The sequence below is a fragment of the Pristiophorus japonicus genome, chromosome 12 (genome assembly GCF_044704955.1).
Source record: "Pristiophorus japonicus isolate sPriJap1 chromosome 12, sPriJap1.hap1, whole genome shotgun sequence".
Lineage (NCBI taxonomy): Eukaryota > Metazoa > Chordata > Chondrichthyes > Pristiophoridae > Pristiophorus > Pristiophorus japonicus.
This window is the reverse complement of record NC_091988.1, coordinates 197,271,464-197,295,870: the sequence shown is the minus strand read 5'-3', so window position 1 is coordinate 197,295,870 and position 24,407 is coordinate 197,271,464. Positions and strand designations below refer to the sequence as shown.

The window sequence follows — 24,407 nt, the reverse complement described above, 5'->3', positions numbered from 1 at the left end:
CCAGAGTGAGCTTGACTTCACTACATGCCTCGTGTGAATCTGTACTGAGGGGACAGGACTTTACAGGTTGCTGGGCCTCTGGCTCCAGTACTGGGGTGAGAGGGAGCTGTTCCTTACGGACGGACTCTACTTAGACCGTGCTGGGACTAGGGTCCTGGCGAATCAAATAACTAGGACTGTAGAGAGGGCTTTAAGCTAATTAGTGGGGGGCGGGGGCGGCTGGTGGGTTCAGGTGAATGAAAATTAACATAGTCAAAGAATAAGGAGGCACTAGGTCAGGGTAGCACTGGGGAAAATGAAAGCCAGAGCGTGCCAGGAAGGGACAGAATGTATAAACATAAAGGTGCATCAGTAAGTGGGGTCAAAGCAGGAAAAAATGGTAAAAAAAACAAATTTAAAAGCTCTTTATCTGAATGCATGTAGCATTCGTAACAAAATAGATGAGTTGACGGCACAAATAGGATCAAATGGGTATGATCTGATAGCCATTACAGAGACATGGTTGCAAGGTGACCAGGGAATTAAATATTCAGGGGTATTTGACAATTCGGAAGGACAGATAGAAAGGAAAAGGAGGTGGGGTAGCTCTGTTAATAAAGGATGAGATCAATGCGTTAGTGAGAAACGATATTGGCTCAAATGATCAAGATGTTGAATCAGTTTGGGTGGAGATAAGGAATAATAAGGGGAAAAAGTCGCTGGTGGGCGTAGTCTATAGGCCCCCTAACAGTAACTATACAACCGAGACTCTTTCTTCGACGTGAGTGTCCTCCACTCCATCCCACAGCATGCTACCCACCACCATCTCAGCACAACCCCAGCCCGGCACGAGGTTGAAAAGGCCGTCCAACAACTGAAGAACAAGTCGTCAGGAGCAGATGGAATCCCCGTAGAAACACATGGCAGAGACGCACGACTAGCGTGTATCCATGACCTCATCTCTCTCATCTGGAAGGAGGAGATCATGCCAGGAGATCTCAAAGACACAGTAATCATGACCATCTTCAAGAAAGGTGATAAGTCTGACTGCAGTAACTGCAGAGGAATCACCCTGCTGTGTGCCACTGGAAAAGTCATCGCAAGAATCCTCCTCAATCGCCTTCTTCCTTTGGTTGAAGAGCTCCTCCCAGAGACAAAATGCGGATTCCGTCCACTAAGAGGCACAATAGACATGATCTTCACCCCGTGACAACTACAAGAGAAATGCAGGTAACAGAACCATCCCTTGTACATGGCCTTCTTTGACCTGACAAAAGCCTTCGACACTGTCAACCGTGAGGGATTATGCAGCGTCCTCCTCCGTTTCGGCTGCCCTCTGCCTGCTGCACGATGACATGTAAACCGTGATCCTGACCAATGGATCCACCACAGACCCAATCCACGTTTGGACCGGGGTCAAGCAGAGTTGCGTCATCGCACCAACACTCTTTTCGCTATTCCTCGCTGCAATGCTTCATCTCGCCCGTAGCAAGGTCCCTGCTAGAGTGGAGCTAATTATAGAACCAATGGAAATCTGTTCAACCTCCGCCACCTCCAGGCCAAATCTAAGGTCGTCCCATCCTCTGTCATTGAACTACAGTACGCAGACAACGTTTGCGTCTGCGCACACTCGGAGGCCGAACTCCAAGCCATCGTCAACACCTTCACCGAGGCGTACGCTAAACATCCGTAAGACAAAGGTCCTCTACCAACCTTACCCTGCCACACTGCACTGCCCGCCCCCACTGATTATCAAAATCCACGAGGAGGCCTTGGACAACGTGGACCATTTTCCATACTTTGGGAGCCTACTGTCAGCAAGAGCAGACATTGATGACGAGATCCAACACTGCCTCCAGTGTGCCAGCGCAGCCTTCGGTCGCCTGAGGAAGAGAGTGTTTGAAGACCAGGACCTCAAATCTGGCACCAAGCTTATGGTCTACAGGGCTGTAGTGATGCCCGCCCTCCTAAATGGCTCAGAGATATGGACCATATACAGCAGACATCTGAAAACGCTGGAGAACTACCAGCAGTGCTGTCTCCGCAAGATCCTTTAAATCCATTGACAGGACAGACGCATCAACGTCAGTGTTCTCGATCAGGCTAACATCACCAGCATCGAAGCACTGACCACACTGGATCAGCTCCGTTGGGCGGGCCACATTGTCCGCATGTCCGACACGAAATTCCCAAAGCAAGTGCTCTACTCGGAACTCCTACACTGCAAGTGAGCCCCAGGTGAGCAGAGGAAACATTTCAAGGACACCCTCAAAACCACCTTGATAAAGTGCAACATCCCCAGCCGCACCTGGGAGTCCCTGGCCCAAAATCGCCCAAAATGGAGGAAGAGCATCCGGGAGGGCGCTGAGCACCTCGAGTCTCGTCGCCGAGAGCATGCAGAAACCAAGCGCAGGCAGCGGAAGGAGCGTGCGGCAAACCAGACTCCCCACCCACACTTTCCTTCAACCATTGTCTGTCCCACCTGTGACAGAGACTGTAATTCCCGTATTGGACTGTTCAGTCACCTGAGAACTCACTTTTAGAGTGGAAGCAAGTCTTCCTCGACTCCGAGGGACTGCCTATGATGATGATGATGGCCGACCTTGGAACTCAACTCCACTTTCCTGCCCGATCCCCATATCCCTTAATTCCTGTAGAGTCCAAAAATCTATGGATCTCAGCCTTGAATATACTCAATGACTGAGCATCCACAGGCCTCTGGGGTAGAAAATTCCAAAGATTCACCATCCTCTGAGTGAAGAAATTCCTCCTCATCTCAGTCTTCAAAGGCCGACCCCTTATCCTGAGACATCTAACCCTAGTTCTAGACTCTCCAGCCAGGGGAAACAACCTCTCAGCATCTACCCTGTCAATCCCCCTCAGTTTCTATCAGTCTAAGGATAAGGGGTAAGCCATTTAGGACCGAGATGAGGAGAAACTTCTTCACCCAGAGAGTGGTGAACCTGTGGAATTCTCTACCACAGAAAGTAGTTGAGGCCAATTTACTAAATATATTCAAAAGGGAGTTAGATGAAGTCCTTACTACTCGGGGGATCAAGGGGTATGGCGAGAAAGCAGGAATGGGGTACTGAAGTTGCATGTTCAGCCATGAACTCATTGAATGGCGGTGCAGGCTAGAAGGGCTGAATGGCCTACTCCTGCACCTATTTTCTATGTTTCTATGTTTCTAGAATCTTGTATGTTTCAATGAGATCACCTCTCATTCTTCTAAACTCCAGAGAGTATGGGCCCAATCTACTCAATCTCTCCTCATAGGACAACCCTCTCATCCCAGGATTCAATCGAGTGTTAGGATGTTGGTCAGAACTTTCTATTCTATGCGCGCAGCCAGAACCATACTCCTAGATTAGCCAAGGCAGAAGAACAAGAGGGCCTAGGTTCAAGGTTGTGAAGGGAAGTTTAAGACCGATGCCAGAAAATATTTCTTTACACAGAGGGTGTTCCAGAGGCGAAAAGAGTTGCTGAAAGAGATGATTGAAGAATGGCACAAATCAATTTACAGAAAGAAAGAAAGACTTGCATTTATATAGCGCCTGTCACGACCACTGGCTGTCTCAAAGCACTTTACAGACAATGAAGTACTTTTGAAGTGTAGTCACTGTTGTAATGTGGGAAACGCGGCAGCCAATTTTGTGCACAGCAAGCTCCCACACACAGCAATGTGATAATGACCAGATAATCTGTTTTTTGTGATGTTGATTGAGGGATAAATATTGGCCCCAGGACACCGGGGATAACTCCCCTGCTCTTCTTCAAAATAGTGCCATGGGATCTTTTACGTCCACCTGAGAGAGCAGACGGGGCCTCGGTTTAACGTCTCATCCAAAAGACAGCACCTCCGACAGTGCAGCACTCCCTCAGTTCTGCACTGGGAGTGTCAGCCTAGATTTATGTGCTCAAGTCTCTGGAGTGGGACTTGAACCCACAACATTCTGACTCCAAGACAAATGTGCTACCCACGGAGCCACGGCTGACATTTAAGGATCAGCCAGATTGGTGTAAAGGGATGACGGGAGGATTGCTTTTTTGGAAAGGATGAGATCAAATGGGCCGGGGAGCGTTCCTGATCCAGACCAACTTGTGATTTTGCGATGCTGGTCTCGGTGTCAGCGAATATACGTGCACATCGCACACAGGATGACCTTTCAATAGATCACATCACTCTTTGGCATTCGGTAGTGGTGTAAGAAATCCTTTGTTTCTCTCTGGGTGCTGAATTAAGCTGAGGAGCTGCCAAGAATACTCAAATTACCAATTGAGTCCACAGAACAAACAAGCAACAGAGGATGAATAACGACATGTTACTGACCCAGATCCTATTACATTTTATTGGGCAGCCAAGGGATTTAAAAAAAATACTTTCATTGATGTTTGAAATACATTTTATTTTCACATTCATAGAATCAGAGAATCAGAGAAAAATGACGACATGGAAGGAGGCCATTCGGCCCATCGTGCCCGTGCCGGATGACAAAGAGCTACCCAGCCTAATCCCACCTTCCAGCTCTTGGTCCGTAGTCCTGCAGGTTACGGCTCTTCAAGTGCACATCCAAGTACTTTTTAAAATGTGATGAGGGTTTCTGCCTCTATCACCTTTTCAGGCAGTGAGTTCCAGACCCCCACCCTCTGGGTGAAAGATGTTTTCCTCTGATCCTTCTACCAACTACTTTAAATCTGATTGTTGACCCCTCTGCTAGGGGAAATAGGTCCTTCCTATCCACTCTATCCAGGCCCCTCATAATTTTATACACCTCAATAAGGTCTCCCCTCAGCCTCGTCTGTTCCAAAGAAAACAAACCCAGCCTATCCAATCTTTCCTCATCGCTAAAATTCTCCAGTCCAGGCAACATCCTGGTAAATCTCCTCTGTACCCTCTCTAGTAGGCAATCACATCTTTCCTGTAATATGGTGACCAGAGCTGCACACAGTTCGAGCATAACCTCCCTGCTCTTGTATTCTATGCCTCGGTTAATAAAGGAAAGTATTCCGTGTGCCCTTGTAACCACGTTATAGATTCTGTGGTGCAAAGCGTTCAGTAGCAACAAACGCGTTTCATTTCACACACTGTGGGCTGGATTTTTGGCCGGTTGCCGCCTCTGTTTGCGCCCTGGAAGGATGGCAATGGCGGCAGAAATCACTTCCGGGCGGGCAGCCAGCTTCCAGCGCCCGGCTGGGATGTTCGGTGCCGGGTTTGCGGGGGGCGCGGAGCAGTACCGCCCGGGAGAGGTGAGCCGGTGTGCAACGCCCCCTGGTCTTGATATTTGTTTCGAGCACAATCCCTAGCGTCCAGCAGCGCGCCCTAGTGGGACTGCCTGGGAATGCTGGTGGTCTGAGCTGTACTCGTCGCAGTGAAGGAAGGAATGTCGACCTGAGGTAAGTAAGTGTGACTGTTTTATTTTTGTGACTTATGTTGATGTGGCATCAGTAAGGGATTAGGAATGTTTCTGGTGCTTTTCTTTCAGGTATTTTATTTCCATGGAAGCCTCTCTCAGGGCGCTCCGAGGCCGGCTGTTTAGCTCGGGATTTCCAGTTGCTCAGCTGGCCTAGCGCCCTAACAGACATGTGGAACATCTCCCTTAGCGCTCCGCCCCACACTCAGGGCCCAGCCGGTGAATTTTGCGGCTGGAGACGAAAACCATTTGCCGGCGCAAAATTTACCGCCCCGCCCGGGTTAATGCCACATCAGAGGTGCGACTGAATTTTCACCCCTGTGAGTAAGCATTCAAACTTACATTTATATAGCGCCTTTCGCGACCTCAGAATGTCCCAAGGCACTTTACAGCCAATGAAGTAATTTTGAAGTGTAGTCACTGTTGTAATGTGGGAAACGCGGCGGCCAATTTGCGCACAGCAAGCTCCCACAAACAACAATGTGATAATGACCGGATAATCTGTTTTTGTGATGTTGATTGTGGGATAAATATTGGTTCAGGACACTGGGGAGAACTTCCCTGCTCTTTTTTGAAATAGTGCCATGGGATCTTTTATATCCACCTGAGAGAGCAGACGGGGCCTCGGTTTAATGTCTCATCCAAAAGCTGGCACCTCTGACAGTACAGCACTCCTTCAGTACTGGCAGCCGCAGTGTGTCGGCCTGGAAACCTATTGCCCTATCCCCGGGAGAGATGGGGAACAACATAACATAGTTTGAGTGGGGTGGCTTGACCCATCCACCTCCACGGAGGTGTGTGGGGGGCCTGACCCATCCACCTCCATGGCACGAACCTGGTATTGCAGTACTTCCAGGAACGGTGCAGTGGCTCTAGGCCTTTTGGCTAAGAGCATTGGCGCAGAGTGATCCTTGATGTGTGTAAGGTGACCTCTGGCGTTTGTGATTTGACAAAGAATTGGAAAGATTGGCTACGAATTAAAAAAAAACATAGTTTGAGGCAACTGAAACACACACTTCTTTTGTATGAAGACTGCTACAACTTGCTGTTGCTGGCAATAGAGCGTTGTTAGTAGTGTAACCAAAGTGCCGTGCTAGCATTGCTTAATGTTTTTGTAAATGTCATGGAAAACCGCCCTCACCATCGTGGGGAATAAGACGCTTGACAGCATTATTGAGCCTGTTATTGGATTTGCTTAACTTATTACAGCGAGTGGGCGAGTGACTTGTCATGGTGGGACATCCTTGGACGCTCGCTCCAGGTTTGCACACTTATCACGGGTAGCGTGATTTGCCATGCAAGTAAAGTACTGCAGCTTTCCATCATGTGTCCTGAAAGTGCTGATTTCCGAGCGATATCTAATTTATGGGCCCAACAATTCACTTGCACTAGCAGTGAGATATCAGGATGAACACCTCGAACTTGCCAGCCTAATGGGACAGGTATTGGAATCCAGTGTGCGTACTCAGCTTTCTGCTTCTGTATATCATTTCAACAATAGATAAATCTGACTAAGTTTTTTTTAGCCTGTATGCATTGGTCAGATGGCATTATTTTCAATCCATGGTGGAGGAGAGGGCAGGGGGCGGGGGGGCGGAAGGACTTGCTGGGCATCTCACAGTCTGCAGTAAGTGATTTACTGCAATTCAGCTTAAATCCGGGGGCGGTGAGAGGCCGTTAAGCACCTCCCACCCGAGCGCCGCGCTGTCAGCGCCTGCTGCGAACTTCAGCGAAGGTTTAGCGGCGGTGCTGACAGTTTGCGCTGCGCTCGCTAGCCCCGCCCACTGGGTGACGTCACCGAGTGCGCAACGCCCCCTGTAGCCCCGCGTTTGCAAAATTGAGTCTTTTCCCTGCAGTAGCGCCTGGCGCTGCAACCAGCGGGAGGAGGGGGAAAGCAGTCGGTCCGGCGACGATCCCGAGGTGATATCGTCCGGCGTGCAAGGTAAGAGCTGAAATTTTAGTGCTGCCACTGTTATTTATTTGTTGCAGTAATGGGGAAATGTGGGTGAAGTTTATCTAAATTTTCAGCAGGATTTTTTTTTTCCACCTTCAGGCGCGAGGATGCCGGCATCCCAGCGCCAAAGATTTGGGTCGGCCTCCTGCGCTATCGCTCCGTTAGCGCCCGAGGAGGAGTGTGGAACATTTCCCTTAGAGCTCCACTCTCCCCGTGGGCAACACCACTGAATATCCCACTGTGAGGCGGCAGTCATCGCCCGGCGCTAAAGATAGCGCCCAGGCACCATCACAGCCTCAAAGCGGGCCATACCGAATTTCCAGCCCAGGTTTTTTGTCCCTAAGGGACTGGGTCTGCTTCTGGAAGCTGGGGTTTAAGGTAAACATGAAGGCAAGTGCTGGGATAAAGCCGGAACACTAACAATGTGATGCCACTGAAACACAAACCAAGTTACAATATATTGAATTTTTTAAAAACTTTTTTATTGAAAAAGTTAAATCTACAATACAATACAAGGGGTACTGAAGTTACATGTTCAGCCATGAACTCATTGAACGGTGGTGCAGGCTCGAAGGGCCGAATGGCCGAATGGCCTACTCCTGCACCTATTTTCTATGTTTCTATGTTTCTATGGAGTACTATATTACAGAAGTAGATTCAAAATTCAGGGCTTTCAACCTGCAAAAATGATGCGTAAAGCGGATAGAAAATGCTGTACATTACACTGTCTTTCTGCAACCTTTCCATGGGCCTCCACACCATCAAGCTCAATGGAAACCCATCAGCTAGCATCAGGATACATACAGTTTATTCAATACACACACATCCGTTACAAGAAAATATAACCCTCAAGTACCAGGGGATTTATGTAAAAGTGAGGCATTTAGGTCTATAGGGGTCGCCAACCCATCAGGATTGCCCCGGAGTCTACAGGGATTGAAGATTAATCTCCTGGATACTGTAGCGAGCAACACCCAGGAGAAAAAAATTACAAGGAGCATTAAACAAAAAAATGTTTCTTTCATTTTTGTTGAACACTTTTGTTTATTGGTTCTGTAATGTCTGCACGCGTGAGAATGCTCACAGGTTTGTGGAGCTGTTGCATTGTGAGTGGCTTCGCTAGTCACGTGATGTTTACAAGACTCAATAAAACCCCAGCCAGTTGGGTCTAGGTCATCCACGATGAGGTATGCAGTTGTGAGCCTAGTGGATGAACTGGTAATGTGTAGTGTGATTGTTAAACCTTTGTTAATAAACCAACTAGTTCTTAACAGCAATGTGTTGTTATGAGAGGTGATCTTATTGAAACATATAAGATTCTGAGGGGGCTTGACAGGGTTGATGCAGGGAGGATGTTTCCCCTCGTGGGGGAATCTAGAACTAGGGGGCATAGTTTCAGAATAAGGGGTCGCCCATTTAAAATGGAGATGAGGAGGAATTTATTTTTTCAGAGGGTTGTGAATCTTTGGAATCCTCTACCTCAGGGAGCTGTGAAGGCTGGGTCATTGAATATATTTAAGGTGGAGATAGACAGATTTTTGAACGCTAGGGAGTCAAGGGTTCTGGGGAGTGGGCAGGGATGTGGAGTTGAGGCCAGGATCAGATCAGCCATGATCTCATTGAATGGCGGAGCCGGCTCGAAGGGCCAAATGGCCTCCTCCTGCTCCAAATTCTAATGTTCTTATGAATTCTTAAGCAAAGAACCCATGAAGCAAATACATTACAGGTTCTTAAATTATTGGATATGGGGGGGAGGGGGATAAAGGCAGTTTGATTGACAGTCAAGCATCATTCAATCGGGCAATGAAGGGTGTTATTCGCTCTCCGATTGGCCGCGAGAAGGCGGGGCGCTGCGAGGATGGACACATTGGGTGACCAATGGCGGGAGCGCGGGGATAGGTCATGTGATGAAACCTCCAGGAATATATTCAACCAGAGTCGGCAACCCAATATGAGAGAGGAAATCAGTTTTCACCAAAGAGTGACAGCGTTATGGAATACGATAACCAAGGGGTTGCCATTGACTGTATCAGTGGATTTAAAACTGGACAATAAAGAAATCGAGGGATTATGGAGACAAGGTGAACAATTGGGGTTGATCCATTATAAAGCGATGGATCAGCTAAGCTTAGTAGTTCCAAGAATTAGTTTTAATAATCTTTTCTGATGAATTGCTCTGTATCTGATTTTTCCGGGTAACATCCTACATCACAGCTCGCTACCCTCAGAACCCACGTCCCTCGGCGCTAGACAGTGATATCAAGAGAAATGGCGGCCAATAAAAGATCTATCATATCTTCTCCAAATCTCAGCATAAGCAACGGTGAGTGGCTGTCGGAGAACGACACAAAGAACACTAGTCTTTGATTTCAGCTGCAGCTTACCCAGTCCCCTGAAATCCCAGAATTGGATTACAGCCACAAAGCCTGCTCCTTTAAGATGCTCCTTAAAACCTACCTAGCTTTTGGCCACCTGTCCTAATACCTCCTTCAGCGGCTTGGTGTCACATTTTGTTTCACAATCACTCCTATGAAGCGTCTTGGGAAGTTTTACTACAACAAGGGCAAGTTGTTGTTGTAGTGGTGGAAGGACTTCTTTTGGACCATGCTGAAGGCCGAGGACCACGGTGTGAGGTGGATTTGTGCCGATAAGAGGTGCTAGTTGGAGGGTCGGGCAGTCCGCACCACTTGTCACTCACTATCCAGGAAGGGGATGTTCAGCCTCTCAGTCGACACCTCCATAAAAACTCCTCGATGAATCCTTGGATTAGGGAGTTGATGATGAGTAATTGTCGGTGCTGTGGTACTGGACTCAGGCATCTAGAACAGCCTGGTACATCACAAGCTGTCACAAGAGAAAGAACTTGCATTTATATAGCATCTTTCACAGCTTTACAGCCAATGGAATGATTTTGGAGTGTCGTCACTGTTGTAATGTGGGAAACGCAGCAGCCAATTTGCGCACAGCAAGCTCCCACACACAGCAATGCGATAAGGACCAGCTCATTTGTTTTTAGTCAGATTTAGAGGCGAGAGAGTCAAGGCTGACACCAATGCAGGAAGATTTTTCTGGGTGATGATCTCAGCTGTTACTACGAACAATGTAAATTGAGAAAGGGAACCGGAGCCAAACACAAGAAGCAAAAAACCATAAAGTAGTGGTGGTAGGGCATTGCTATTGGGCAAGTCTGAGACGAGGCCATGGAGGGAGTTTGAAAACAAGGATGAGAATTTTTAAAATCGAGGCGTTGCCAGTCAAGGAACGAATGTAGGTCAGCGAGCACAGGGGGTGATGGGTGAACGGGACTTGGATCTAGTTAGGACATGGGGTAGCAGAGTTTAACACAAGCAGCTGGTGGACGAATTACAATTGTAACTCACCCGTTGGTTACCTGAAAGAATTGCGCTGAACATGAGAATTAGGAGCAGGAGTCGGCCATTCGCCCCTCGAGCCTGCTCCGCCATTCAATAAGATCATGTCTGATCATCGACCTCAACTCCACTTTCCCGCCCAGTCCCCAGATCAGGGCATAGAATTTTGCTGAACACAGTACTGTTATATTTACATTGGTTTTGCCAATAAATATTTAAATCTTTGTGAAAAAGGTGAATTCTACTTCTGTTTAAGAAGGGAGAAGAGCTCAATGACCAAACTTGCAAGCAGCAGAAAGACTTGACCCAATGCAATGTACATCAGTGTCAGCCGTGGCTAAGTGGTAGCACTCTCGCCTCTCGGTCAGATGGCTCAAGTCCCACTCCAGAGACTTGAGCATACAAATCTAGGCCGTCACTGAGGGAGTGCTGCACTGTCGGAGGTGCCGACTTTCGGATGAGACATTAAACCGAGGTCCCGTCTGCCCTCTCAGGTGGACCTAAAAAAATCCCGTGGCACTATTTTGAAGAAGAGCAGGGGAGTTATCCCCGGTGTCCTGGGGCCAATATTTATCCCTCAATCAACATCACAAAAAACAGATTATCTGATCATTATCGCATTGCTCTTTGTGGGAGCTTGCTGTGCGCAAATTGGCTGCCGCGTTTCCTACATTACAACAGTGACTACACTCCAAAAGAACTTCATTGGCTGTGAAGCACTTTAGGAGGTCATGAGGTTGTGAAAGGCGCTATATAAATGCATTCTTTCTTTCTTACTGTTTATTTGCAAACAAATGGACAAAAAAGTTGGCTAATACTTTTACGTAAATGGTTTTAATGGTTCAATTAAGTAATGTAGGTACTAACGGTGGGGCAAATCTTTAGAGACAGGGTCTGAACTCCTCTTGCCTGTAGCAGTACAAACATCTAGTTACAAACAGATGCAAACAATTGAAAAAAAAACATCTTTTAGATGAGATGTTAAACTGAGTCAATGGGCATCAGATCACATGGCACAATTCCAAGATGAGCAGGGGAGTTCTCCCGATGTGCTGGCCAATATTTATCCAGCGCCACCAGAAAATGATTATCTGGTCATTTATACAATTACCGATTGCTTTTTGTGATACCGTTGCTGTGCACAAATTGGCTGCCATGTTCGTCTACATTTGAACAGTGACTACACTTCAAAAGTGCTTCGTTGACTGGGGAATGCTGTGGGATGTTGTTAGGTCAAGCAAAGAAGGGTCAGTAATCAGAGGTCGCAGATTTAAGGTGATTGGCAAAAGAACCAGAGGCAACATGAGGGAACATTGTTTTACGCAGTGAGTTGTTGTGATCAGGAACGGGGGGTGGGAGCAGATTCAATTGTAATTTTCAGCAGGGAATTGGATAAATACTTGATTGGAAAAAAAATTGCAAGGCTATGGGGAAAGAGCGTGGGGAATGGGACTAGGTGGACAGCTCTTTCCAAGAGCCGACAGACACAGCAGGCAGAATGGCCTCCTTCTGCGCTGTAAGATTCTATCGTTCTAATCTATAATCATCGTCCATCTTTGGTTTTCAGCTGAAGTATTTTACATTTCTATTTTACAGTGCTTGACGATTCAAATAACTAACATGTTTTTTGCTCTATTTTTCTGGACACTAATATTCAAAGGCACCATCTCGGTCGATGCAGACAGTGGGCAGCGAGGTGTCATTTTACATAAGAACATAAGAAATAGGAGCAGGAGTAGGTCATACGGCCCCTCGAGCCTGCTCCACCATTCAATACGATCATGGCTGACCTGATCATGGACTCAGCTCCACTTCCCCGCCCGCTCCCCATAACCCCTTATCCCCTTATCGTTTAAGAAACTGTCTATTTCTGTCTTAAATTTATTCAATGTCCCAGCTTTCACAGCTAACCCTAACTGTGCCCTTGCAATGGCCTGATGTATTTTGGCCCAAATTGAGACACCCTGCTAACAGTGCTTGGACAAGGCTGGAAAATAAAACCAGTGTTGCCGAACACTGTTACATTTGATAAAGTTGGTGCCTCTTTAAGCTATGTAGTGTCAAAAGAATTCACCAGTTAAAGGGGCAGTGCACCATAATCAGCATTGGCAGGCGCGCTGTCACAGGAATATCAATTGTGCAATATCTGGTTGCACATAAAAAAACATTTAAAATTCAAATGACTAATCTGTGCAGCTGAGGCCTGTTCTCTGCTGCCGATCCTGGTCTGCTCCTGCTCCACCTCCAGCTCTGGTAACTGTATTTACACCACCGACAGTTTCTCTTTGCCAATCAAATGCCAACGACGTCCCTTGGTAAAGCTATGATCCAAAGATATTTTTCAACCTAGGAAGGCTTCAACCTTTCACTCTCCCTTATTTCAACAATAGCAACAACTTACTTTTATACAGCACCTTTAACGTAGTAAAATGTCCCAGGGCGCTCCACAGGAGCGATTATCAAACAACATTTGACACCGAGCCACCTAGGGAGATATTAGGCCGAGAATTGCGGCCTCGCTGGGCGCAAAAGCCGGTTTTCGGGGTGCGATGTGCATGTGCCAAGGACCAGTTTTTCCGATCTGTCAAAATTTCTTCAGACAGGTTCTCCGCATCCCCATAGGAGGGACATCCGTGCGGGAGAGATTGGGCTATTTGCCCAACTCATGACCAGTGAATGTCCTTCAAACTTTTACGCCTGGTAAAAGCAGGCGCATCACTTACTTTTACCAGCGTAACACTTTTAAAACATAGAAAAATTAAATTTAAACATTGATTTTAAAAACCCTGTCCATTAAGATAAGTTTATTTTTAACCCTATTAAAACACATAAAAAAAGAATTCCCAAAAATATTTATTTTTCTAAAACATTTAATTACATTTAATTTCAATGAATTTTAAATATGTGAGGTGTTTTTTAAAATTTATTGTGCTATGTTTCTATTTTAGGGTTTTTTCTCATTGATAGTAATGGGAGCCTGTACAAATGGTGTTCTCATTTTTATCAATGAGAACACTGCATCGTGATTGGTGGTTCAGGCCCACGTGACTCCAGCAGATGTGTCCATCCGTGGAAGACATGTTCCCGTGCGCTGCACAGCGAATGAAGGCCTCGGACTGCAATCCTACGTTCCTCCGGGACCACCAGGTAGTTTCATAGATTTTTTTCTGGTTGGAGGCATACGTACGAAGGAAGCCTCTGACCGCAATTTTCGGCCCTTTAGGACAAGTGACCAAAAGCTTGGTCAAAAAGGTAGGTTTTAAGGAGCATTTTAATGGAGGAGAGAGAGGCGGAGAGGCGGGGAGGTTTAGGGAGGGAATTCCAGAGCTTGGGGCCCAGGCAGTTGAAGGCATGGCCACCAATAGTGGAGCGATTAAAATCGGGGATGCACAAGAGGTCAGAATTGGAGGAGTGCAGAGATTTTGGAGGGTTGTGGGGCTGGAGGAGGTTACAGAAATAGGGAGGGGCGAGGGATTTGAAAAACAAGGATGAATTTTGAAATTGAGGCGTTGCTTAACCGGGAGCCAATGTAGGTCAACGAGCGCAGGGGGTGATGGGTGAGCGGGATTTGGTGCGAGTTAGGACACGGGGCAGCCGAGTTTTGTTGAGGACAAGTTTTTGGATATATTTCTCCTTGTTCAGTAAAAAGAAACCAAGGACACTGGCTGGTGTCGCTACACAAGGTCCCGTGGACGCTGACAGCCTTCACCAAATGGCCAATCTCCACCTGCCATTCTGGACACTGAGCAAACATGGAGACTGTCCAACGCGGTCCTCATCTAATATTCACACATGAGCAATTTCCAGTTGCAACAACTGCACGATGATCGGGCGCAGGGACTTCGGCTGATGATGCCACCTCCATTCATGGTATGCATTGAAGGAAACCTTTCTGGTCAGGAGCTTAAGAGGATATTTAAGCCCCGCCTCCACCCCTCCACACATGGTGGGATCGGCGCGGGTAGGGGTGGGGTTTAAGATGGTGGGAGGGTTTCCGTCACAGCCCTGCCACGCCCCTCTTAACCTGTCTGAACTGAGGCACGGGACGGCCACCTGTCCCTGAGGGCCGGGGGTCCTAACTCAAATGGCCTAGTTGCCCCACAAGGACATCTTGGGCTTCCCTGCCCTGGGCTTCCCCCTCGTTCCCTGATCGTGGACTTTCCCAAACCCACCCCCATTTCTCACTGACATTTCCAGAGAGTGTTTCTGGGAGGGTGGGGTGGGGGTGACCCCTGGCTGGCGGTGACCTCCACCATGATGAACCCCACCCGCCCCCCCACCCGCAGCTCTGATGACATTCCCGCTGGCTCCGGGCGGGTCAGTACCAGAGCGTGCTAATGAGGCCCGAGAGTTAAAATCTCCCGGTCCTTACACCGTAGGCCAGAAGGATCGTCGCCCGCTTCAGCCTCTGTATCCCTGGTCCCGCGCCCTGAGTTAAAATCAGGCCGTAGGTCAATAACCTGCCTCACAGTTGGCTTTCACAGCTGAATTACATCACAGTCTTTGACCAAGCCTTTGGTTACACCCGCTAATATCTATTTCTTTTTAAAAATTTACGCCTCAGTGAAGAGCTGTGGGATGTTTTTCCGCATGAAAGGCGCTATATAAATGCAAGTTGTTGTTATTGTCGTCAATACAAGTCAAGTCTGTTGAACTTTCCATGACAAAACATAGAAACATAGAAAATAGGTGCAGGAGTAGGCCATTCGGCCCTTCGAGCCTGCACCGCCATTCAATAAGATCATGGCTGATCATTCACCTCAGTACCCCATTCCTGATTTCTCTCCATACCCCTTGATCCCTCTAGCCATAAGGGCCACATCAAACTCCCTTTTGAATATATCTAACAAACTGGCCTCAACAACTTTCTGTGGTAGAGAATTTCACAGGTTCACAATTCTCTGGGTGAAGAAGTTTCTCCTCAGCTCGAACCTAAATGGCTTACCCCTTATCCTTAGACTGTGACCCCTGGTTCTGGACTTCCCCAACATCGGGAACAATCTTCCTGCATCTAACCTGTCCAATCCTGTCAGAATTTTATATGTTTCTATGAGATCCCCTCTCATTCTTCTAAATTCCAGTGAATATAAGCCTAGTCGATCCAGTCTTTCTTCATATGTCAGTCCTGCTATCCCGGGAATCAGTCTGGTGAACCTTCGCTGCACTCCCTCAATAGCAAGAATGTCCTTCCTCAGATTAGGAAATCAAAACTGTACACAGCATTCAAACCTCGCAATGACTTCTATTTAAGCTGAGGATTCTCATTCGGAGGATAATTTCAGGAGAGAGATTGACAAGCTATGACAGAAGCAAAATCCTGCGGATGCTGGAATCTGAAATAAAAACAGAAAAATGCTGGAACTACTCAGCGGGTCAGGCAGCATCTGTGAAGAGAGAAACAGAGTTAACGTTTCGGGTCAATGACCCTTCGGCAGAACTGGAAAAGTTTGAGGTGTATCAGATTCTTAAGGATGTGCAAGGGGCAGGGAAAGGGGGAGGGAGGAAAAGGGAAGGTCAGTGATTGGGTGGAAGGCAGGAGAGATTAGAGAGACAAAAGGGATGATGGGCAAAAATGAGATGGTAATGGGACAAGTTAGGAAACAAAAGATGAGTCTACATGGGGTGGGAATGGCGGCATCATTACCAGCTGCCGTGGGAAGGAGAAAAAAATCGCGGGGGTTTGTAAATAAAAAAGGGAAAAAAATATGGTCAGAGTTTATGGTCTGAAATTGTTGAACTCGATGTAGAATCCAGAAGGCTGTAAATCTGGCTGAACACGTTAGATACTTCTGGGATGAGCAATGTGGGCTTTGGGGTGTGGAGGGGACTCTAAGGTTGGAGGCCGTGAGAGTGAAGATCTCCAGAGGACATGAGGTCAGTGACAGTCTGGGAAAGGGCTTGGTTTTCAGTGGTGGGGTCGTGTTCCAGGGGGAGGCGGGGGGAGGTGTCGGGGAGGCAGAGCTCGGTTCGCCAAACAACAACAGCTCCGCCCTTGTCAGCGGGTTTCACGCCAATGTCAGGGTTGGAGCTGGGAGAACGGAGTGCTGCAAGTTCAGCGGGAGGTGGATTAGAGTGAGTGAGGGGGAGTGGAGAAACTGAGATGGCCCACGCCATGCCAGCGGTTCCCAATGAAAAGATCAAGAGAGGGTAAGAGGCCAGGTATTCTGGGAAGGTGGTTGGTTATGAGGGGCAATTTCTGCCCTTCTCCCATTGTCTGCAGCCTATCGTAATTCTTTCTTTCAAGGGGTTCCACAAATTTGAGTTGAGAGGCACCGATTGTTGTGAGGGTTTCGCTTTCCACGACAATCAGAGCTACTCAGCTGAGAGCGGTGTTCCTCGCGCTGGAATGGACTCATCAAAGTAGAACCCTGTCCTCCGATTCTACCTCCTACAACACATGGGTTTCTCACCCACCTTCCAGCCTTCTTCAGGCGGGGAGGCAGGTTAGTGTCGGACATTTCTCTCTGGAGAGAGGCAGGTTGATTCGGCCACTACGTTATGTCTTCTCTTGCCATCGCTGTCCTTCCCACTGCCCCCCGCACCACTGGCGGAAGACTATAGTCCCAAGTGATGTTCCATCTCGTGGATTGGCTGACAATGGACTTATCGTTCACAATCACCAAGGCTCCTTCTGGTGGTCCCAACACTCCTCATGCTGGACTGATGTTGCACGGGGCGCTGGGATCTCCAGAATGTGGTAAGACAACTGATTTAAGGCTTATTTATTGCATGACAAGACCTTTCTTCCGGTATAGGACACTCCCTCAGAGAGCTGGAGTCCATCACTGTGATTAGATGTTGAGATGGATAGAATTTTGGAGTCTAGGGGAGCCAAGGGACATGGAGATTAGGGTTGAGGTCAATGTTCAGCCCCGATTGTATTGAATGGCGGAGCAGTCTCGAGGGACCATAGGGCCGACTCCTGATCCTATTTCTTATGTTTTTATGTTCTGATTACACCCATGAGATTAATTAAAATAATATTTACACTATTTAAATGTGATCTACCATTAACCTAAACTTAAAAAAAACCCTAGATATTTAAAGCACAGAAGGAGGCCATTCAGTCCGTCGTGTCTGTGCCAGAAGTATAAGGCTCTAATTCTTAGGGAAGTTGTGCTTAAACCTGTATCAAACCTTGGTTAGACCACACTTAGAGTTCTGTGCACAGTTCCGGTCGCCATATTATAAAAAAGGACATAGAGGCACAGGGGAGGGTGCAGAGAAGATTTACAAGGATGATACCAAAAATGCGAAGGTATACATATCACGAAAAGATGAACAGGCCGGGTCTCTTTTCTCTTGAAAAAAGAAGGCTGAGGGGTGACCGAATAGAGGTCTTATGAAAGGTTTTGATAGAGTGGATACAGAGAGAGTGTTTCCACTTGTGGGGAAGAGCATAACTCGAGGCCATCAATATAAGATAGTCACCGAGAAATCCAATGGGGAATTCAGAATAAACTTCTTTACCCAGAGAGTGGTGAGAATGTGGAACTCACTACCACAGGGAGTGGTTGAAGCGAATAGTATCGATGCATTTAAGGGGAGGCTAGACAAGCATATGAGGGAGAAGGAAATAGAGGGTTATGCTGATAGATTTAGATGAGGAAAGACGGGAGGAGGCTCGAGTGGAGCATTAACGCCGGCATGGACTGGTTGGGCCGAATGGCCTGTTTCTGTGCCGTATATCCTGTGTAATCCTCTGTAATTCCTTAAAGTGTTATCTAAACTAGATATTCTGAGACAACATTTATTATGGATCTTATAACATTCCCAACCTCCACCTTTCCCCCCGCGCCCCCCCCACAAAAAAACACTTCAAAATCCTGACCCTGTAAACAGTGCAGTAATAAAGATACATCAGCTTGGGTTTTAGTCTTTGGTATCAAATGCGAAGGCACCAATTGGTAGGTGGGCTTTGGGGCTCAGTTACCTTCTGGACTCAGACTTGTACCAAGCAGTAAGGAAATATCTCCAACGTCCTGGTTTGTCCGAGCACGCGTCGGCACAATTCTCTCCACAAATTACAATATACAGTTTTTTTTTTGTTGCTTGGTTCATGCATCACGTCCGTAATGTTTGTTGATCAATTCTTCCCCTTTTTAACACGGGGGAGGTGCATGGAGATGTTGCAGAAGTCCATCCCTGTTAGCCACCATGGCTCAAAGGGTTTTACCCATCTTTAGCAAGTCAGGCTTTCTCCATTGGGGTGAAGCAGGCACCTGGCCACATTGCTGCCACGCAGCCACTGACCAGAGACGCTGGATTAGGAATATAAATGAATGGAACTTGGTCCTGACTTCAACCGCCAGTCGTGGTTACTGTCCCTCCCCATACACCCCCCCTCCTCCATTGGTGGCTGGTTTACTGGGGCTTCTAGTTACAACACTGAAAGGTCGTGACAGGATTTTGACCTGACTTTTAAGGCCATCTTCTTGTTGTTTTTCGCTACGAACTTGTCCAGAAAGCGCCGGGCTTTCTTGGTGATGCTTTCCCTCCTCTTGTGGCTGGCCATTCGCCTCTCATTGGCCTCCTTGCTGTCCTTCCGCAGTCGTATCTGCCGCACGATGCCTTCGAAAAGCTCCCTCACGTTGTGGTGCAGAGCGGCGGAGGTCTCGATGAACTTGCAGTCGAACACAACAGCGCAGGCCCGGCCCTCTGCAACAGAAAATACAAAACACGGGGTCAGGGCCACGGCCAGTTGTGGTTTTTGTTGTTTTAAAGCCCCGTTGCGTTGAGTGAAATATTCAAGAGCCGCCGGTTTGTATCCCAGTCAGCGCGTGGAGTAGGATTTGTAAGGAAGGCACGTCAACTGGACAAGAGACATTATCCACAGGGCCCTGCGTCAATCATACCCCCCCCACTGTTGGCCGGAGGTATAGCTGACAATTGAAGAAGGCAGACTTGGGTGGGTGAAGAATTCAAAAAGGAGATGGATTGTGAAAGAAAGGAAAGACTTGCATTTCTATAGCGCCCTTCACAACCATCCCAAAAACACTTTACAACCTATGGAACACTCTTGAAACAACGGGCTCAATTTTCCCCAGTATTTGTGCCGTTTTTTTTGGAGCAGGTTGCTTTTTCTGGCCTAACTTAAAAATCCCCAGTTTCCCCAATCAATTAGTTACGAATTTTTTAAGTGACAGTTTTTTTTTCGGCCAAAGGCGGCGTAACCAGCCACCTACCCGACTTCTGGCCATTTAGGGACGCTTGGCCAGCTGAGAGTTACTCCAGTTCTGACTAGGCCAGCGTATGTGGCCTGCCAAGAAAAACCTTCCCTAGAATTAAGGAAATCGGCGCGGGTAAGGAAATCGGCGCAGCAGATGCCCGGGCGCACTGAAAAAAACATTGCAGCAACTTACCTCCAACCCCACCCGAAGGTTATCCGGTCCTATTCTCGGTCCCCGGCTCACACACACACAGGAGAGAGAGAGACCCGAACCAGTGACCGAGAAGACCAGACAGCCTTCTGGCAGGATTGGAGGTAAGTTGGTGCTATGTGTTTTTCAATTCTTTTACTGTGTTGGGAGCTGGCTGTATGCTTCACTTTGCAGCCTCAGCTCGCATTGTGTCCCTGGTTACCGCGGCAGCCCGATCTTTTTGCCGCAGATCAAGGCTCCACCCCCCTCGGGTTAGGCCACGCCAAAATGAAGAGATCTAACGGGGAAACTTACAACACTTTTTTTTGCGTCCTTAGGCCCCCCCAAAAAATCAGGCGTAACTCTTCAAGTATGTCAAAAAATGCTTTGGGAAAATTGAGCCCATAGTCACTGTTGTAATGTGGGAAACGCAGCAGCCAAGTTGCACACAACAAGCTCCCACAAACAACAATGTGATAATGACCAGATAATCTGTTTTAGTGATAAATATTGGCCAGGACACCAGGGAGAACTCCCCTGCTCTTTTTCAAAATAGCACCTTGGGATCTTTTACATCCACCTGAGAGAGCAGACAGGGCCTCGGTTTAACAAGCCATCTGAAAGACAGCACCTCCAAGCAATGCAGCACTGCACTGGGAATGTCAGCCTAGATTCATGTGCTCAACTCCCTGGAGCAAGACTTGAACCCACAACCTTCTGACCCAGAGGCAAGAGTGCTACCCACTGAGCCACAGCTGACACCCTGGGGGAGTGGTGTAGAGGGATATAGGCTGTACCTTGGTAGGAGAAATGTGAAAATGAGTCTTTCTGAATGAGGGCTTCAATAATATTCATGTACCTATTTTATGTAAAATAAGGCACATGGAAAATGTTAGGTAATCTGGAGAGCTTAATAGGCTGTGATAAAATCAAGGCATTCTGATGATATCAAAAATCTCTAACAGTAAACCAGATGCCATTTACCATTCAATGGGGGCCAGTTTTCTGGCCCAGCAAAAAACAAGTGAATGCAAATCGGCAACCCGTTTTACATCTCTCCCGATTTTTATTTATTTTTTATTAGTTCCTGGGATGTGGCCGTCGCTGGCAAGGCCGGCATTTATTGCCCATCCCCAATTGCCCCTTGAGAAGGTGGTGGTGAGCCGCCTTCTTGAACCGCTGCAGTCCGTGTGGTGAAGGTGCTCCCACAGTGCTGTTAGGGAGGGAGTTCCAGGACTTTGACCCAGCGACGATGAAGGAATGGCCGATATATTTCCAAGCCAGGATGGTGTGTGACTTGGAGAGGAAGTCAATTGTTTTATTTTATCGCACAAAATCAAAGTCAATGAGCCCAATTGAAAAAAAAAATCATAATTATTAATTGGGGCAAGTGATTCGTTATCACTCAGATGGAATTGGAAACTGGCATATTTTCACTGACTCCCCTGCTCTTCTTCAAAATAGGGCCATGGGATCTTTTACTTCCACCTGAGAGGGAAGACATCTCATTCGAAAGACGGCACCTCCGACAGTGTAGCACTCCCTTAGCACTGGGAGTGTCAGCCTAGGTTCTGTGCTCAAGTTTCTTGGAGTGGGACGTGAAATCCACAACCTTTCTGTCCCGTGAGGTGAGAGTGCTATCTACTGAGCCACAACATCCAGGGCAAGAAGGAAGAGATCGAAATGCGAGAATGCGAGAATGCCCCACCCTAGACGACATACATTTAAAAAATCAGCACAGCTTCCCAGATGCTGCATGAAACCAGTCAGATAATGAACGGCCTCTTCTTCAAACTGGTCTGCATAACTTCAGATCACAAGCATAGTTCTGACATCAATGGTTAAGTTTTCCTTGTTCAGTAATCCTGGTTTGCAAGATGTCCAACTCTTTGAGGGAAAGCTGAGCTTCGAACTCTGTGTTTAAATTCCTGGTTTATGATGTCAATAGATGAGCAACTGCAGTGTTTCCAGCCAAGAGCTAGAGGCCTCCCAGTTAGAACTGGACTATTTTTGTCTATCTGGGTTCAGGGAGCATCCTAGTTACTGACAAATGGAAAAGTTCAGCCCTCGTGAGCAAATAGTGGCTTTTGCCCAACCAGATCCCTGCAGATAATATGTTGTTGCGTGGTATGAGAAAATGCCAACGTTAAAGATTAATAAACGGATTACTGGGCTGGCTTGGACCAAGGGACTGAAGGGGGAAAAAAATGTCAAACCCTTGTGCTGTGGTGCATTTAACCATAGATCCAGACACTGAATCGGAATTCTGTATCAAAGATATTCAAACACGACCCTGGGTGTGGAAGGTGGATTGAGAGTATTACGTGGATAATTGGGAAGTATTTGTGTGTGGGGTGTGGGGGGAGGAGATTGTGTAGCGCTCCGTTTGGGGGCAGTAACAACCACGAAATGGGAGTTCCTGCACGGGCATGGAAGTTCCGCCCCGCTCGTGATATTGGGATTACCGCCCCCCACCCCAAGAGGAAATGGAGCACAGAATCCTCCGTTCCACTTGCTCTGTGGGGCGCGAGCGGGACGGAATAACAGGGAGAGGGGCGCAGCGCTGCACGCTGGGATGCTTAGCGCAGGAACGCGTAGAGGGAGGGCCCCTCCCCTTCATTAAAGGGAGGGCCCCAAGCTACAAACTCTGCAGGTCCCTATCTGGACCACCGGGGGGGGGGGGGCGGTGACATCAGCCCAGCACGCACGTGGAGAGCCGGGCTGCCTGATTGAGGCTGCAACGGGCCGTGACCGGTAAGTCTGACAATTGTTTCTCCTTGCATGCCACTTCCCCTTTAACCAGCATCCCGCGAGCGGCCGGCCGCCTGTTGCTGGCATCGCACGGCGCAGCTTTGGGGGGGGGGGGGGGGGGGGTGAGGCATGCACCAATCTTTGCTGCGGGGCGATAACGGGTCGCTGCGCACGGTGATGTCGTCGGGCGCCACCGGTTACCGCCGCCGCTAAACTCCCGCAGAATTTAGCGGGAGTCGTTAGCAGCGCCGTGCCCGGGTGTGTAAAGTCGTCTGCGCCCCCCCCCCCCCCAACGGGCACAAACGATCCCAATTTCGCCCCCCCCCCCCACCACCATGATATTTGCTTCATCGAATAGGTGTGAGTGGGAAATAGTCGAGCAACAGGGCTCCCACACAACAGGATGGCGATCGGGTCCAACGAACTTTAAAAACAAATCATTCTTCCAATGTGGGCGTCGCTGGCAAGGCCGGAATTAAAAAATTCTTTTTATTTATTCGTTGCCAATCTTTCCAATTCTTTGTCAAATCACAAACGCCAGAGGTCACCTTGCACACATCAAGGATCATTCTGCGCCAATGCTCTTAGCCAAAAGGCCGAGAGCCACTGCACCGTTCCTGGAAGTACTGCAATACCAGGTTCGTGCCCATGGAGGTGGATGGGTCAAGCCACCCCACACACCTCCGTGGAGGTGGATGGGTCAAGCCACCCCACCCACCTCCTGTTTCCAAAAAGCATAGGAGAACCACCTTCCTGATCCAGGGAGAACCACGTTGGGGTCATGGGTACTCCCCTGTCAGGTCAGTTACGCATGATCTTAGCCAAAAGGCCGAGAAGCCGGCATTTATTGCCCATCCCTTGCACTGTGGAGGGGATGGAGGTCTTTTCATCGACCGAGTATCTCGCCCGGCCACCTCACAGGGTAGTTAAGAGCCAACCACATTTGCGTGGGTCTGGAGTCGCAAAGGACAGCAGGGTTCCTTCCCCAAGGAACATTAGTGAGCCAGTTGGGATTTTATGACAATCTGACAACTTTATGGTCACTTTTACTTAGACCAGCTTTTTAGTCATTGAACTCAAATTGTCAAACTGCCATGGTGAGAGTTGAACTGGTGTTCTACTGGATTACTAGTCCAGGTCTGTTGGATTACTAGCCCAGGAACATAACCATACACTACCGTACCCTAAATGCTATGCACTAGAAGTGACTGGTGAAGTGGTTGGGTCCACTGGAGCTCTATACAATGGGAGTGATTAAAATTCTGCAATGGAGTTCAGCTACCGTGGCCCAAAGCTCTGGAATTTCCTCTGTAAACCTCTCTGTTTCTCTACCTCTCTCTCCTCCATTAATATGCACATTAAACCTACCTCTCTGACCAAGCTTTAAGTCCTAATAGTTGCTTATATAGCTCGAAGTCAAATTTTGTTTGATAAAGCTCCTCTGAAGCCACTTGGAACGTTTTACTATGCTAAAGGCGCTGAATAAATGCTAGTTGTTGTTGTTGTAAATAGGAAGTGGATTTATTTAATGGAATTCCATGCGATGGGAGTGAGTGGGACGGGGTTGGATCCACTGTGTTAG

At 47.9% G+C, this 24,407-nt stretch overlaps 1 protein-coding gene and 1 non-coding gene across 2 annotated transcripts in view; both read right to left on the bottom strand.

Annotated features, from left to right (window-relative positions):
- Nucleotides 1–7,804: 7,804 nt before the first annotated feature.
- Nucleotides 7,805–24,407, bottom strand: part of rem1 (RAS (RAD and GEM)-like GTP-binding 1) — a 43,465-nt gene continuing 26,862 nt past the window's right edge. The window contains exon 5 of the mRNA XM_070896389.1: nucleotides 7,805–19,373. Within this exon, the coding sequence (XP_070752490.1) occupies nucleotides 19,096–19,373 (278 nt within the window). The 3' untranslated portion in view covers nucleotides 7,805–19,095. The remainder of the gene's footprint in view (nucleotides 19,374–24,407) is intronic.
- Nucleotides 23,469–23,666, bottom strand: LOC139277821 (U2 spliceosomal RNA). Its single transcript, XR_011596145.1, has one exon. It is a non-coding gene; the product is annotated as a U2 spliceosomal RNA (small nuclear RNA).